This window comes from Microchirus variegatus (genome assembly GCF_963457635.1).
Source record: "Microchirus variegatus genome assembly, chromosome: 6".
NCBI classification, from domain to species: domain Eukaryota; kingdom Metazoa; phylum Chordata; class Actinopteri; order Pleuronectiformes; family Soleidae; genus Microchirus; species Microchirus variegatus.
The window spans coordinates 11,158,152-11,173,488 of record NC_139807.1 but is presented as its reverse complement, the minus strand read 5'-3'; the positions used below and the strand labels follow the sequence as shown (position 1 = coordinate 11,173,488).

Here is a 15,337-nt window from a genome sequence, read left to right as displayed (position 1 = left end):
CATCTTCATCCATGCACCTCCACACTTTCATGCTGCCTCCCTGATTCCAAAAAGGAAGATTAAACCTTACCTTTCCTGTGGATCCAGTCTGCTTATACTGTACATGATGTCTCCTCTGGGCACTTACATTAGTTTCTTTGGGACTTTGCCGCCTCCTAACCACACTTACATTATAGAATTCATATTTACCAGCTCCCAAACAGGGCTGTTGTCCAGTGCTTTTGTCCCATTTGATTGGTTCTTGGTCTGAATTCGTGCCCAAATATAGCCTATGACTAAAGCAGACACTCACCACATCATAAAGTGCTAATCTCATATAGACTACAGTTGAAACAATGTTGTTGTGTAGTTGTGTTGTCATTTTAGTTATATGCTCATCTTTTATGTTCTCCTGCAGCAGACCTGTGGCCGCCTATGGTGATGTGAAGACACGTGGACAAATTCCCCCACAGTCATCAGTACACTTAAAGCTTTATTTCAAGGTTTTCACACTTCCTGTGACTTTCATCATGACCCCCCCCCCCTCATACCACCAAAATGCAGATACCAAGGCCTCTGCTGAGCTGCTTTCACAGACCTAATCCCACATAAATTAATCTCTGGATTTAATACATTTATCTTAATCTATATTAACAGATTAAATGTCATGTTTGTAGTTAAAAGCTTCCTGTATTTTTCCTCTCTGCTGAGCTTCGTGAGAGTGTCTCTTGAATTTCAGTGGAGGGATGATTCTGGTCTGATTGAAGGGAATGGAGTTTCCACCTCCTTCTGGGTAGTTAATGTCATGCTTCCTTGAGGGGGGGATTTCGGATTTCTTCCTTGTTGTTGTCACACATGACAAACTGCCGAACAAGACGCTTGAGACTGAAACTGACGCCTGACCGTTGAGGGAGCGCGCAGGGCGGGCAGGGCGATGATGTGAGGCACCGCGGGGCGCGTAAATCTTTTATCTGGAGGAATGGTCGCTCTGGTGATAGTGGGATTGGAGGTTCCCCATTTGCTCCTGACCCATATTCCTGGGAAAACTGATGTTGCGAGGAATAAGTAAGTGGGGAGTATTTTGTCTGTAGATGGTTTATTCTGCGCGCACAGCTCCAGGACCAGCGCTGGGGTCGGTGCTCTAATCTAATCCAGCCTCCTCATCTCTGGGCTTTGACAGCAGTTTTCTCTTTCCAGGCTTCAAAGCTTCACTAACCGCTCGTCCTCCGCGGGATCACCTGCAATGAGACCACTTTAATCCCACCCCGTCTCTTCAGTTATTTTTCCCCCCTTCTTCTTATTTCTACTTATTTCTCACTTCACGTAAAGGGCGGAGAAGAGAAGAAAAACGCGCGGAAATCAATCTTCTTCTGCGAGTCTCCGTGTGTCTGTCGCACTGGAGGTAAAACAATGGAAATCCCGGTGAAAGCAGCGATGGCTCTCCTGGTTCTCAGTTTGGGAAGTGAGTATAATCAATGAGATTTATCCTTTCGATCCTCTGGAATCCTCTCGTGATGGAGACGGGGAGACACTTTGGTTTGGTTTTAATCGCACGGTTGTTGGCTGTTTGTTGTAAAATGGAACACTCTATTTTCCCTGGACTCTGTCAATGCTTTATGTTAAACTTAATGTCACTTGTGCTTTGTATCTAACACTGCTCATATTAACACTGTGCATTTTAAATGCATAACTGTTTCAGACAAATCTCACCAGATAACTGTGGCTCGTGAAAAGCAGGGTAGTGAGGAAAGGAAGTGTCCTCCAACACATGTGATTCAGCTCACCTCAAACCCAAAGAATCAAAGTAAAATTAACCTCAATTCCAGCAGGGTGCTTTAATGGCTGCTGCACACATTTCAGCAATCACAACCTATAATTTAACTCCAAATCCAATATCAGTGTTGAGCCATTTTGGCACTGTGGTTTCCTCATGGCTCATTAGGCAGTGGGATCATGTGTCTTTAACTGCACACACACACACGCCTCGTATTGGTTCTCTGTGGCCCTCACTGTGTCTAATGGCCTGCAGTGTGTGTGTGTGTGTGTCAAGGCCCTCTGATGAAAACTACAGAGATCTAAAGAGACCGTGTCCTCTCAGAGAATCTTTAGTTCTCCCAGATCATGTGCAAGAGTCTTTCTTTTGTTTTTAGCAGAGGAGGAACTAATGAGGAGCTGTCCATGGTGCTGCGTTCAGGAGCTGTCCATGGTGCTGACACTATGTCCAGTATCTGCTTCAGCAGTCAATGAGGCAAACCCCAGAACCACTCGTGTCTGATTACTGTTTACTCTAGAGTGTTTAGATAATTCTAATCAAATACCATCTAGGTTTTAATGTGGTGATGTCACACGTTTGACACATCAAATTTTAAATTGGAATAAAGGGATGATCTGTGCAGGTAACTGAAATCTGAATTGTTATAGGTACACTTACATTTGTAATAAAAACTTACTAAATGTTGCACTATAGAGGACAATTGATGTGTTTCTGTTGTATCTAATTTCCTTACATTTACCTGTCCTCCAACTGCCTTTTTTCATCACTATTCTCAGAATTGTAATTGTGTTAAGTATATTAGAAACATATGGACCTAAGTTAGTTATTCCTATTCTTATATTAAACATTCATCCAAAAGCTAATTAAAATGCATGATGATAAAATGTCAAAATTTACATGATAATATTTTCAGCATGCAGCAACAAAACAGGGCAGTGATTCCCTCTGATTGTCTCTTTCCTCCCCATCACTTTCCCTTCCTCTCACCTCTTTAATCCCACTAACAGATCTATGATTCACTTCCGGTAACTGAACTCTGTCTGTCTGTCTGTCTGTCTGTCTGTCTGTCTGTCTGTCTGTCTGTCTGCAGCTGAGACATTGCATGATTGTGGCTCTGTTACACTTTTCAACCCTCATATGAAGAGACTAAATCCAGATATTTCACTTAGTTGGGTCTTATTTCTCTTGTCCTCTCGTTCACCCCTTCCACTTTCTTCTTGCACACTCATCTTGTTCCAGTTTCTTACTCTTATACCACAACTTATCTGACATATTCAGGGCCTCATCACTCGGTCTCACACATTGTCTCCTGTCCTCTCTCTCTCTCTCTGTCTCTCTCAGTATCAGCGAGTAATGTGAGCAGCAGCTTTCCCTGATGACTTGTTTTGCGCATTAAACAATGCCTGGGAGAAGAGGAAGTGGGATAACATGCTTCATGCATTTAACATGTTGCACGAAACCCTGACACAATCCTCGCTCTGCTTTTCTGCAGCTCTTGAGTGAAACGTGTGTGCGAGAAGAGAGATATTCTATGTTGAGAGTTTCTATGGTTGTTGTTTCTCTATCTAGTCTGGTTTAATCGGTGCATTCTCACAATCCTGTGTCAGTGATTCAACTGTAACATGTCAGTTATTGTGTGATCTTTGAATAAGAGATACAGTGCAAATTTAAGCAGCTGTAAACACGTGATAGTGATAATGAAACTATAAACTCACTTGATTGAAACAGGATAGAAAGACAGTTATGAAGAATTGTTGATTTCATCCTCGCAGACTGTGATGATGAATATTTTGAGAGCAACCAACCAACAGCAAATCTAATGAGACACTAAGAACAGTTTCTCCGGCAGTACCGCGAGCAACACAAGCGTCTTGATGAAACTTGCCCACGTGGCTGTGGAGGCATGAGAGTAGCACATGTCTTTCTTTACTAAAATAAACGACTTCCTGAGCAAATCTAAAGGGGAGCTGAATCCTAAACTGTCTCGGTGTGCGAGAGGCCAGATGGTCACATGCTGAATTATTCATCAGGCAAGAAAAGAACCTACACAACGACGTCCTGACGCTCCAGCTTCTCAGTCTGCTGGAATGACTCCGACACAGTAAAGCTGTTTGCTCAGTTTAACTCTTCATGTGTGTTGTGATGGAGACTTCGTGGTTGATTTGCTCTGATTGAGGACGACTTGGAAAATAATCTTTAATTGCGTCTGAGTCTGTGTGTTCGTGAAAATGATGGCATTTTTATTTTAGTGGCGATGAATTATTGAGATGTGGAGAGTGCAGCAAGGCAGAGAGGAGTGTGTGTGTGTGTGTTGGATGTGTTACCTCTTCAGGACCTTTGCTGGCACTGCAAACACTGACCTTGTCAGGACCAGCAGTCCTCGTGGAGACCAAAACCTGGTCCTAATGAGGTAGAATCTCATTTCTGAGTAACTGGTTACGTTTATGGCCAAGAATTGTGGTTAAGCTTAGGGTTAGACATCAACTGGTTGTGGTTAAGGTGAGGGATAACACTTTGAATACGCTGTTAAAATGAATGGAATTCATTGCAAGTCCTTTTAAGGATAGATGTGTGTACTCGTGTGTGTAATGCTACTCAAACACATCTCATTTTAGCCTCACCTACCAGTTTAGCAATTTACATCTCATTGTTGCCATTCTCAGTTCTCATTTGTTTTTCACCATTTGCACAAACCTTCACCAAACGCACATGTACCAAGACATTTTGGCCTCAAGCCTTTCACCAGGATGACATCAGACCTTTATCACACCGTATGGAATCTCCCACTTGGATCATTTAATGTCAAATATTTACATGCCATGGCTTTTTACCCTGTAGACTGATTGTATTCTCATTGATTCTGCATTATCTGATTTTTTTTACAGTGTCTTTTACGTGTTTTTGCAGCTGCTTTGTGTGCAGATGTAGAGGAGCGGCTGGTGAGTCACCTGTTGTCACCGGAGCGATACAACAAGCTCATCAGACCGGCCGTCAACAACAGCCAGCAGGTCACCATCTTTATCCAAGTGTCTCTGGCCCAGCTGATCAATGTGGTGAGGAAATGCACACACACACACATCTAAATTCACATCTTAGCCCCAAACTTCATTAGGACCAGGTTTTGGTCCCCATGAGGACAACTAGTCCTGTCAAGGACAGCCATTATGCTAGAAAAGCAGGAACACGCTCACCTCTCTGCCTCGATGCCCTCTCCACACCTCAGTATCACATATGGTGTTGTGATGAGACATAATCTCCTAATGCAACAATAATTAAATATCACAGATGGTGGAATTTACCTGTCCTGAAAATTCAGAGCTCAACAGATCCACAAACTGTCTGTGTTTCAGAACGAGAGGGAGCAGATCATGACCACTAACTGTTGGCTCACTCAGGTTTGTGTCCTCACTTCATCTCTCCTCTATCTCTTCCGTATTATGTGTAAATGTGAGTTCAAGTCGTGCCTTGTAGGGACACAACACTGTCTGTCTCATATTTTAGTCATTATTCAACACATGCATGCACACGGTTGTCAAATTCATAAAGACAATTCGGAGAGACGTCTCCTGTCTCCTGTCCACTGATGAGGTCAGCTAATGGCTTGAAGGACAAACACGTCTGTGAAATGTTGATTTTTTTTGGCGCATGCTTCTTGGATGTTGTGTGCATGTTAGTGACATTTAAACGTATTCATGTATTGTTGCTTTACTTGTGTGTGTGTCGATGCGTTTTTTTCCCTGCAGGTGTGGAATGACTACAGGTTAATGTGGGACCCTGAAGCGTACGAGGGTATCAAGAAAATCCGCCTTCCATCACAGCACATCTGGCTGCCAGACATCGTCCTCTACAACAAGTATGTTTACTTTGTGATGTGCACACTGAGTGTGTGTCTGAACAACCTAGTGACTAAAGGAGGAACAAATAAACAAACCTCTTTTCCTAACTGGTTAACAAGTTGTCTAGACTGTCTGATATTGTGATGGAAATACATTTGACACAGATTGGAAGTTGTTGAGAGAGTGAGGACGTGTTGACAGCAAGACAGAAATAACTAAGGCTATGGAGGACACACATAAATAATGTTTACTTTATTTCGATTAAAGATCAAGTTATGGTTATGTGTGAGCCAAAACAAGGCATCTAACTGTCAATACAAGTTGCAAAAAACTCAAAATCCTGTTAATTATGTACTGAATTTCAGTTTGAGTAGTAGTACATTTATTTTAAATTTAAATGTATTACTCATTATGCAGATTAATCTGACAACCTACTTTCTCGTGCCCCAACGAATGAGCTTATAAAGTTTCAGCCAAATGTGTACATGGGATTTGTGCAATATATGCATTGGATTAATACGATCACACTAGTTAATATAATAGATCCATCAATAGAAGCCAATCTTTATTTTACCCTTAAGTCTCAAGACAGAAACAGAACAAACCCAAATACAAGTCAAAGCCAATGTTAAACTTCGTTAAATATGCTTTTTTTTTGCTACATGAAAAAACTGAAAAAAGGAAACTTACCACAAGATCCCTTTAGTGGCTATTTCTGAAGCTGTGAGTCTCATCATATGATCTGTATCAGCAGTTTCAAGTTTGAAAAATAGAATTTTGAAATGTATGTTTCAGCTCATACACTGAAAATAAAACAGCCAAAGCCTTTAATTTGAAAAGTGAAGGCCATGAAGTAGGGGCGACTCTTCTGGTTAGCAAAAAAACGACATATGTTTCACTTGATTTACAGTCGGTCAACAGGAGTAACTGTTCTCAATCACTAGTTTCAATCACAAGGCTTGTTCAACACCACATTGTACGAGTGTACACTGGACACCAGTATGATTGACAGCTGGTATTGTCCAATAGGACTCCGTCTAGTGTAACATACATTCTAACTTTCAGCTGTCACATCCAAAAATACCTTGTGGTATCTTTAAAAATCTACTAAACAGACCAGTGTTTACTTTGTACCTATGATCAACACTTTCAAAGCTATGGACATGTAGTTTCTGTGTACTCCACTCATCATATCTGACTTGTAGGCATGAAACTTTTATGAACACATGTTGCTGGTCAGCTGACGACCACAGAAGGAGCCTAAAGGCTTAAGAGGCACAATAATAGAATATGATCAGCTCTACTTTACAACATCAGGTTGAGGTCTCATGGCCAAATCTGGGTGACCAGAGGAGGTCACAGTGAGCAGGTGGGGAGTCTACATTTTTAATCAGGCCACATAATCACAGCAGCCCCAAAGCATTAGAGACTGAGTGTGATGGTTGGATTCCTAACCTTCTTCATAATTGATAGGCCATCACCTGCAGCATTGGCAAAATGAAGAAAAAAATTCTGTATCAGCAGATTTGAGGTGAGGGGCAGTTTTTGCAGTGCTGCTTGCTTCCACATCACCTGTTTTAAAAAAGTGAGCTATTATTTAAACATGATTTATCTTTATCCTCATCTTGAGTGTGTTTTAAATTAAATCAAATCTTTTGCTTTTCTGTCATTCACCTCCTGCCCTTTCCGTCTACCAGCGCCGACGGGACCTATGAAGTCTCCTTCTACTCCAACGCCGTGGTCTCCAACAACGGCGATGTTGCCTGGCTTCCACCGGCCATCTATAAGTCGGCTTGCAAAATAGAAGTGCGTGATTTCCCCTTCGACCAGCAGAACTGCACCCTGAAGTTTCGCTCGTGGACCTACGACCACACAGAGATCGATCTCAACCTTCTCAGCGATTTTGCCTCGCGCGATGACTTCAAACCCAGCGGCGAGTGGGATATTGTTTCATTGCCTGGACGCAAGAACGTAGACCCTAACGACATCAGGTACCTGGATATCACCTATGACTTTATTATCAAAAGAAAACCTTTATTTTACACCATCAACCTGATCATCCCTTGCATCCTGATCACTTCCTTGGCCATTCTGGTCTTCTACCTCCCGTCAGACTGTGGTGAGAAGATGACTCTCTGTATCTCTGTCCTTCTGGCCCTGACTGTGTTTTTACTCCTAATCTCAAAGATTGTGCCTCCTACGTCTTTAGCAGTGCCTCTGATCGGGAAGTACCTCATGTTTACGATGGTGCTGGTCACCTTTTCCATTGTTACCAGTGTTTGCGTGCTCAACGTGCACCATCGCTCCCCCAGTACTCACACCATGCCTCCTTGGGTCAAGCGTGTCTTCTTGTACAGGCTCCCCTCTTACCTCTTCATGCGGAGACCCGGTAGCTCCAACATGCGCGAGAAGTTCCGGAAAAAGCACCAGCATCAATCAAACTTGGACCAGAAGCTGCGTGGAGCAGATGGGGGGACTGGAAGCCCCGGAGGAATCACAGGTTCGTCCTCGTCCTTCTTCATCAACGAGGAATCGGCCAAGCGCTACGGCTGGAAGATCAGCGACTTGTCGGAGAACACAGACTTCAGAAAGAGGATGACGCTCAAGAGCAACATCGACGTAGAGGACGCGGTGGACGGAGTGCGCTACATCGCCGAGAAGATGAAGAGCGAGGATGACGATGAAGGGGTAGGTGTTTGAGAAAGTTTGTTATACGTTTTTAAAGGAAGTCGTCCACAGAAAATGGAGCCGATGTGAGTGTGACTAACCGTGACTTGTACTGTCGTGACACCATGAGGGTGAAGCTTCAGAGGGAAAATGTCTCAAATACATTTTGAATGGATTAACATGACATTTGTTTCCAACATCCTCCTCAACCTCAGTCTGTGACTTTTGCTAAAATGCTGTTTAACATCAGCAGTTATGCATGCACATATTAGCATGTCATTTAAAGAGCCACCACTACATTCTTAGAAATAAAAGTGCTAAGTAGAGCCATATAAGGTTCTTCAGCTTGTCCTTATAGGAGAACCGTTTTTGGCTCCAGGTAGAACCTTTAAGGTTCCACCTGAAACCCTTTTGGAGGGTTCCACCAAGAACCTTTTTTAAACCCTTTATTCAGGAAAGGGGTTTTAAAGAGTTCTCTGGATCAAAATGGTTCTTACTGGAACCATTAGTGTTACCAAGAACCCTTGAAAAACCCTTTCTTCATGAAAGGAAGCAAATGGTTCCAGGTAGAACTTCAGCCCTTGAATCTACAGAAATACAAATTATAATTTTATAGTAACTATGAATCATTATTACTGTATTAGGTATAACAATTTGTACAATCATAGGTTTGCAAATGCTGATGACTGCACTGCAACCTATGACCATGTTGAGATTACAAAAGGTCAGGCTATAACGAGATTAAATCGGTGCTTTGGTGTTCATTTTAATGTGTAAGTTGACGACTAGTACTACTACAAAATCATTGACACAACATCCAGCATAATTAATTGTGAAACTGAAAAGTAGAGACTATAAAACCCAACTGACGATGGAGATACTTGTATCTTCTGCTTCTGTCTGCAGATCATTGAAGACTGGAAGTACGTGGCCATGGTGATCGATCGTCTCTTCCTGTGGATCTTTGTGTGCGTGTGTGTGGTCGGGACGCTCGGCCTCTTCATGCAGCCCCTGTTCCAGAGCTATAACACCCCCATTGTCGACGACATGGACCACAACTGAAACTTAAGAAAAAGCCTGAACTTTGATGTCAACGTGACATGACCCCGGACATGAATTTTACAAACAAGACGCTCTGAGAATATTTGAACACATAAAGTCACTCGTCTGCCTCACGGGGCAACTCTCACTGGGAAATGGTTGCGATGCACTTTAGCCCTCGACCCCCCACCTTCCCCCCTCTTCCTCCCTCGTCTTCATCCTCCGTCATCATCATGACTCATTGTCATTCACCGCATCTATTTATGTCAGTATGAAGGATAAATCTGCTCTATACGTATTTTTATACTTTAAAGCATTCAAGTAAACAGTTTCACAAACGTCATATTTTATGGATAAACTTCCGAGTTCATAATCCTAATCCAAGTGGAATCAGTATATTTGCATTTCCCTAGGGTTTGAAGACTGAAAATCCTTAATTACATTATAGGGCTAGCATGTATACAAAAAGAGAGCATTTTATTATTATTATTATTATTATTATTATTATTATTATTATTTCTTTAGACTCACAGAATGAGTCCAAAGATGAACAAAGTTAAGCCTCTGCAGATATGAGCCTCACGTTGATGACACAACCCTAAAGAAAAGGAGATTCCTTGATTCTTGAAATTACAGTTCAAACTGCATTAATAATGATAGTTGAGTGTGTGTTTTACCCTCTCACACACACACACACACACACACACACACACACACACACACACACACACACACACACACACACACACACACACACACACACACACACACACACACACACACACACACACACACAGACCTCACTGTGAGTCTGTGGTCGACAAACTGACCATATATCAAAAGGTTGCTGTTACAGTAGCTGTGTTTAAAAACAAAGTAGCGCCACCACAGTCATAACAGACTCCAAGGCAGTTTGTCAGTATCCATCATCTCAGAAACCAGCAACAATAACAATGCGCAATATTTTATACACTCTAACTTGTAGCAAATGAACACTCTGACACTTCACTTGCTTTGTCTTCCATCATCTTTTAAATCAGCCTGACATGAGAAACATGACTTGAATCTGTGTCCACATGCATCACCATCATACTTCGTCACTAATTTGACATCACTACCATAATTAGCCAAGGAAAAACAGTGTCGCACTAATGCAGACGTAGCCTTTTTTCTTTCATATATTGTTTGATTTGCAAATCATTCAATTGAACCGTTTCTTCTCTATCCAGCCACTGGACAGTTGTTTTATGTAAAAAGTTAAGTTTTTGTCCGTCTAGACAATAAATGCAGAGAATTAAGAGCTGTGAACTGTGATGTTTTGTTCACCGGATCAATAAATAAAATCAACAATGATCACACAGAGTAAGTCAACGTTTCAATACTAATACTAATAAATACGAGATTTGGAAAATCAGTAGAAGAATTTAGAAGCTCCTTTCTTTTCCCTTCATATTTCTGTTTCATTTAGGCGCTGTGATGGACTGTTGACCTGTCCAGGGTGTGACCCTGTCAGCTGGGATTGGCACCAGCAACCCCCCCCCCCACGACACTCATGGAGTGGACAAAGTGGTAGAAGATGAATGAATGACAGCATGAGTATTTCAAGATCCATGATTAGTTGTTTTTCAGGAACTGCTGATACTTCCAGTAAAATGAACCACTCTACCTCAGTGTTTTACTGGAAACAGCATTTTACACACACACACATGCGCACACACACACACTTACAGAGAGAGAGAGACTTAATCCTCCAGATGTAGTGTCAGCGTTCGAATTGGAGCGAAGCAATTACCGCTTGTATTAGTATTTTCTCCGTCGGTTTCACTCATATATTACATACTTGACATCTGCATCAATTTCTATTAAGACAGTGACCACATCAGGGTGTGGAGGGTTAGAGGAGCCGGGTCAATACATCGACGGATCGACGGATCGATCAACTGCTCATGTTCATTTGGTTCTTCCTTTCAAATTTAAACAGATCATCTTTTTTTTTTTATGTACCATACTTGCTGTTGGAGCCTTTTGGTCTGAGAGTCTGTGTGGATTCTTGCACTCCCCCTCCAAAGCTGTCAGCTGCTGTCTGAGCACAGCTGCAACAGGAAGTTCACACTAGTGAGGCTTGGGAAAGAGAACTCACTGACTTAATATATTTACACGTTGTAAATGTGTGGTTCACAGATTAGGGGCAGAATCAACCAAATGAAATGACTCTTCAGCTCTCCTTCATCGTATCCAAGGCTGAAATTAGTAGATAAACAGGAAGCCATGAATTCATGAGCTGTTTTTTTTTTGCCTTAATCAAGATATAAAACCACATTCACAGAAAAGAAGACATCTAGTTTGTTGCTTTTGAATTTGCTCTTTATTCAAACTAATTTGAGTCAGCTCATAGCCCCAAAAAGAAATACCAACAGTGTCTTAATGTCAATTTAGCTCTGCCCTACGATGAGTGCACCACCAGGCCGATTCCTCAAAAGCAAAAGAATCGAAGGAATTAAAGAGAAACGTCAAAGCAGAGAGAGTTGCTGTAATGGAGTCCAGGTCTGATCATGAAGCGTGACCAAACTAGATGGGTCAAGGGAGAAGGACTGGGCGTAACACGCAGGGTGGGACTGAGGGAGAGAAGAGAGGGGGGGGGTATAACAGAGGGAGCCAGAGATGATAAAGGTTGGTCATAAACAAAGGGACACATGATTGTGCAGCGTGTTCGACCAGCAGAGGAGCCCACATTAAAGACTCAGGCTGCAGGCAGAGATCAATAGGCATTTATACGTCACTGTTAACACATGTGGACATACAGTACAAGTGCAAATGTACACACACACACACAGAGGTGGGCGAGCATTTACCTGTGCATTTTTTCTTTTTAAATCTGGGTTAGGGTTATGTGCTTGCATTTTTTTCAACCACCACAACTACAAAAGTTAAACTTGGTTATTTCCATCATGTTTTCAAGCTTAGAAAGCAGAGACAAAAAATAAATAAAAATCAGTTAACACTTTAGATTAGGGAAGAATAGAATATCAGTGCAGAGTTGTAGCTCTTATGAGCACATATTATATGAGCAATTAACCCTTAACCTTCAAATGACATTTTGGGTAACACTTTAGATTAGGGAACACATATTCACCATTACCTAGGATCTTTCTGACATATATAAGTAGCATACTCGCCCTTTATCAGCTTAATGATCCCATAATCATTAAGCACGTATTAACACCTTATTCTACATAACCTTATTTTACCTCCATTACGACATGAATTAAGATTTTTCCTACATAAGGTGTTAGTACGTGATTAATATTTACTAATAAAGGGCTACTATGCTACTTATATGCATGTTAGTAAGCACCTAGTTAATGGTGAATATGTGTTCCCTAATCTAAAGTGTTACCCAAAATGTCATTTGAGGGTTAAGTGTTAATTGCTCATATAATATGTGCTCATAAAAGCTACAACTGCACTGATATTCTATTCTATTCTGAAAAACCCTTTCCCCGAAGAAAGGGTTTTTCAAGGGTTCTTGGTAACACTAATGGTTCCAGTAAGAACCATTTCAATACAGCGAACCCTTTAAAACCCCTTTCCTGAATAAAGGGCTTTAAAAGGGTTCTTGGTGGAACCCTCCAAAATGTTTTTGTTTTTTTATAATACAAAAAGGGTTCTCCTATGAGGTCAAACCGAAGAACCTTATATGGTTCTACTTTGCACGTTTATTTCTAAGAGTCTATTCTATTCTATTCTCTGGTTCCTGTATCCAGCCTTTGGCCTCCATCTCCCCCATTATCCTCCTCAAGACATTTGGATTTATACCTTAGGATTTATACCTGCCATTTCTGCTCTGCGGTCGATATTTATGAACTACATCACTGCATTACAGATTGTGTAGCTGTGCAGTTGATTCAGAAGGGGGGGGGGCTGATCTGAGCACATGATCTGAGCCGCTAAGCTGAGGGGGACAGACACCGGACCATGGTCCCAAAGCACTTCACAGGGTTTTAAACTGGGCTCAGGGGCTCCGTTCTGCTCCTGCTGGAGCAATAAATATCTCCTCAAGTCTGTTAACTGGTGACAGATCAGGGTGCGTTATAGTGCTCACTAGTGGTCAAAAGAAGGACTGCAGACTTGATTAAAAAATTGTGAACAGACCAAAAACACAATCTGCTCCCAGAAAAACTCTTTATTACCGATCAGAGGAAATCATACTACATCTAATTATAAATCATTTAGTTTGGATGAATATGTAGGAAATTATTGTGTATCTTGAATTTGTATTTCACAATTTTTCATACTAAAAAAGCTCAGACGAAAATGTCTTATATGTTTGCTATAAAATCTGGATTATATATTCCCAGGCACAATCTAGTTTAAGTGTAGTTGATTTGCCAATTTCGAGGACACCGACATCCCAGTATTTTTTTTATCTATTATGCACGACAGCGTCGATATCAAAACAGACTAAATAAGAAAACCAGCACAGAAAGTTTTAATCAGGATATTCCAAACAAACAATAATTAAAAATATTCAAAATGACAGGCAGTGATTCACACAAACGTGAATGGAGCAGATAATGATTGACCTTTTCTTTCTGTCCATGTGACCTCAGACTGAAGCAGAAAAGGACATTACCGGTCATTCGGAGAGCGACGTCACCGCTGGGAGGAGAAAATCACAAACACACTGTCACAGCAGATTTCATGGATGTCACTTAAGATTTAATGCAAGTGTGTGCACATGTGAGTGTGTGTGTGTATTCAGATAGGGAGCGTTTGATGGGAGAGAGATGACATTTTAATTAGCAGCAGAGGACTTTAATCAGATAACTGTGATTCAAACAATGAGGAGACTTTTATTAGATGCTGGTGGCTGCAACTCGACCACAGCACGAGGAATCAGATCACAGTGGACAGTGGATGAAGAAATGGAGAAAAGGAAGTAAACTCTTCAGTGTTTCAGGAGGAGGGAGAACAGAGAGAGTGATAGATGGGTCACACAGGGTATAGCCTGACTGGAAAAGAGCAGCATGAGCTGTGGGGATGAGAGGAAGATGCTGAGAGCTTTTAAAAACTCAGGGTTGGCAGAGGGAGGTGATGGTGGAGTGGTAGAGGATTAGCTGAAGCAGAAGGGAAAGGTGGAAGGCAAGAAGGCATGGATGGGGTTAAAGGGTGAGGCAGAAAAGACATATATTTTTTTTCTTCTTTCGATAATGTGTTGTGGAAATTCTCTGCTGCTGGTGAAGAATGAAATAGAAAACCTCTGCCGGCCCGGTGAGCTGATCCTATAGCTGGAGAAAGACCCAGAGCAAAGTGAGCCCTCCATATTTATACTTGAGAAACTCCCCTTCTGCATTCCTCTAATAGACAAAGAGTCTGCCATTCAAGGCGGTGTTTTCACACCTCTTTGTCTACTGTAGGTATCGAGGAGTCGAATCATACAAACTATCTTTGATGAAGTTTATTATGTTCTTCAAAATGACTCAATTACTCGACACTGTTCAATCAGTGACAAAAGGTCACAGGTTGACCTTTTAAAGCTCAGTGCTGTGGGAAATACCCTCTGATATTTGTTTGTTGTTAAATGTCAAGAAGCCTTGTGTAAATCATTATCTTAGAGGCAACATCTCTACCTGTGTCCTTAGAGAGAGAACTCACTGTGATTATCTCTTCTCTTCAGTTGTCCGTCACCGATCATATGCATTCCTCTCGTTAAACTCTGTCCTTCACTTTGTCCCTGTGTGTTGTTTTTATAGGAACTCCTTCTGTCCTGTGTGTACTGCACTTTTTCCTCCTCTGAGAGTGAACACTACAACAACCTCAGTTGACTTCACAGCCTCTTGGATCCTGACTCACCAGCTCCTGACCTTTCGCTCTCTTCAATAAGTGTTGCAGAAAATGACCAGACTAATATGAAGTCAACTAAATGAGTAACACTTGTCTTTCTTTCCCTTGATGTGCATGTACATCAATGCACTCCTCAACATACAGTACACTGTGCTTCTGTGTGATCAGTGTGAAGCTGATAGAAATTAAATTAAGG

The 15,337-nt window shown here is 41.6% G+C and overlaps 1 protein-coding gene across 1 annotated transcript; it reads left to right on the top strand.

Moving 5' to 3' along the window:
• Window positions 1-1,389: 1,389 nt before the first annotated feature.
• On the top strand, window positions 1,390-9,318 carry LOC310928384 (neuronal acetylcholine receptor subunit beta-2-like; the record flags this gene model as incomplete). The annotated part of the gene is made up of 6 exons (XM_083890916.1): window positions 1,390-1,441; window positions 4,661-4,806; window positions 5,104-5,148; window positions 5,497-5,606; window positions 7,287-8,277; window positions 9,163-9,318. The coding sequence occupies 6 exons, from the start codon at window positions 1,390-1,392 to the stop codon at window positions 9,316-9,318; spliced, it is 1,500 nt and encodes a 499-aa protein (XP_083747042.1).
• Between the last annotated feature and the right edge of the window lie 6,019 nt (window positions 9,319-15,337).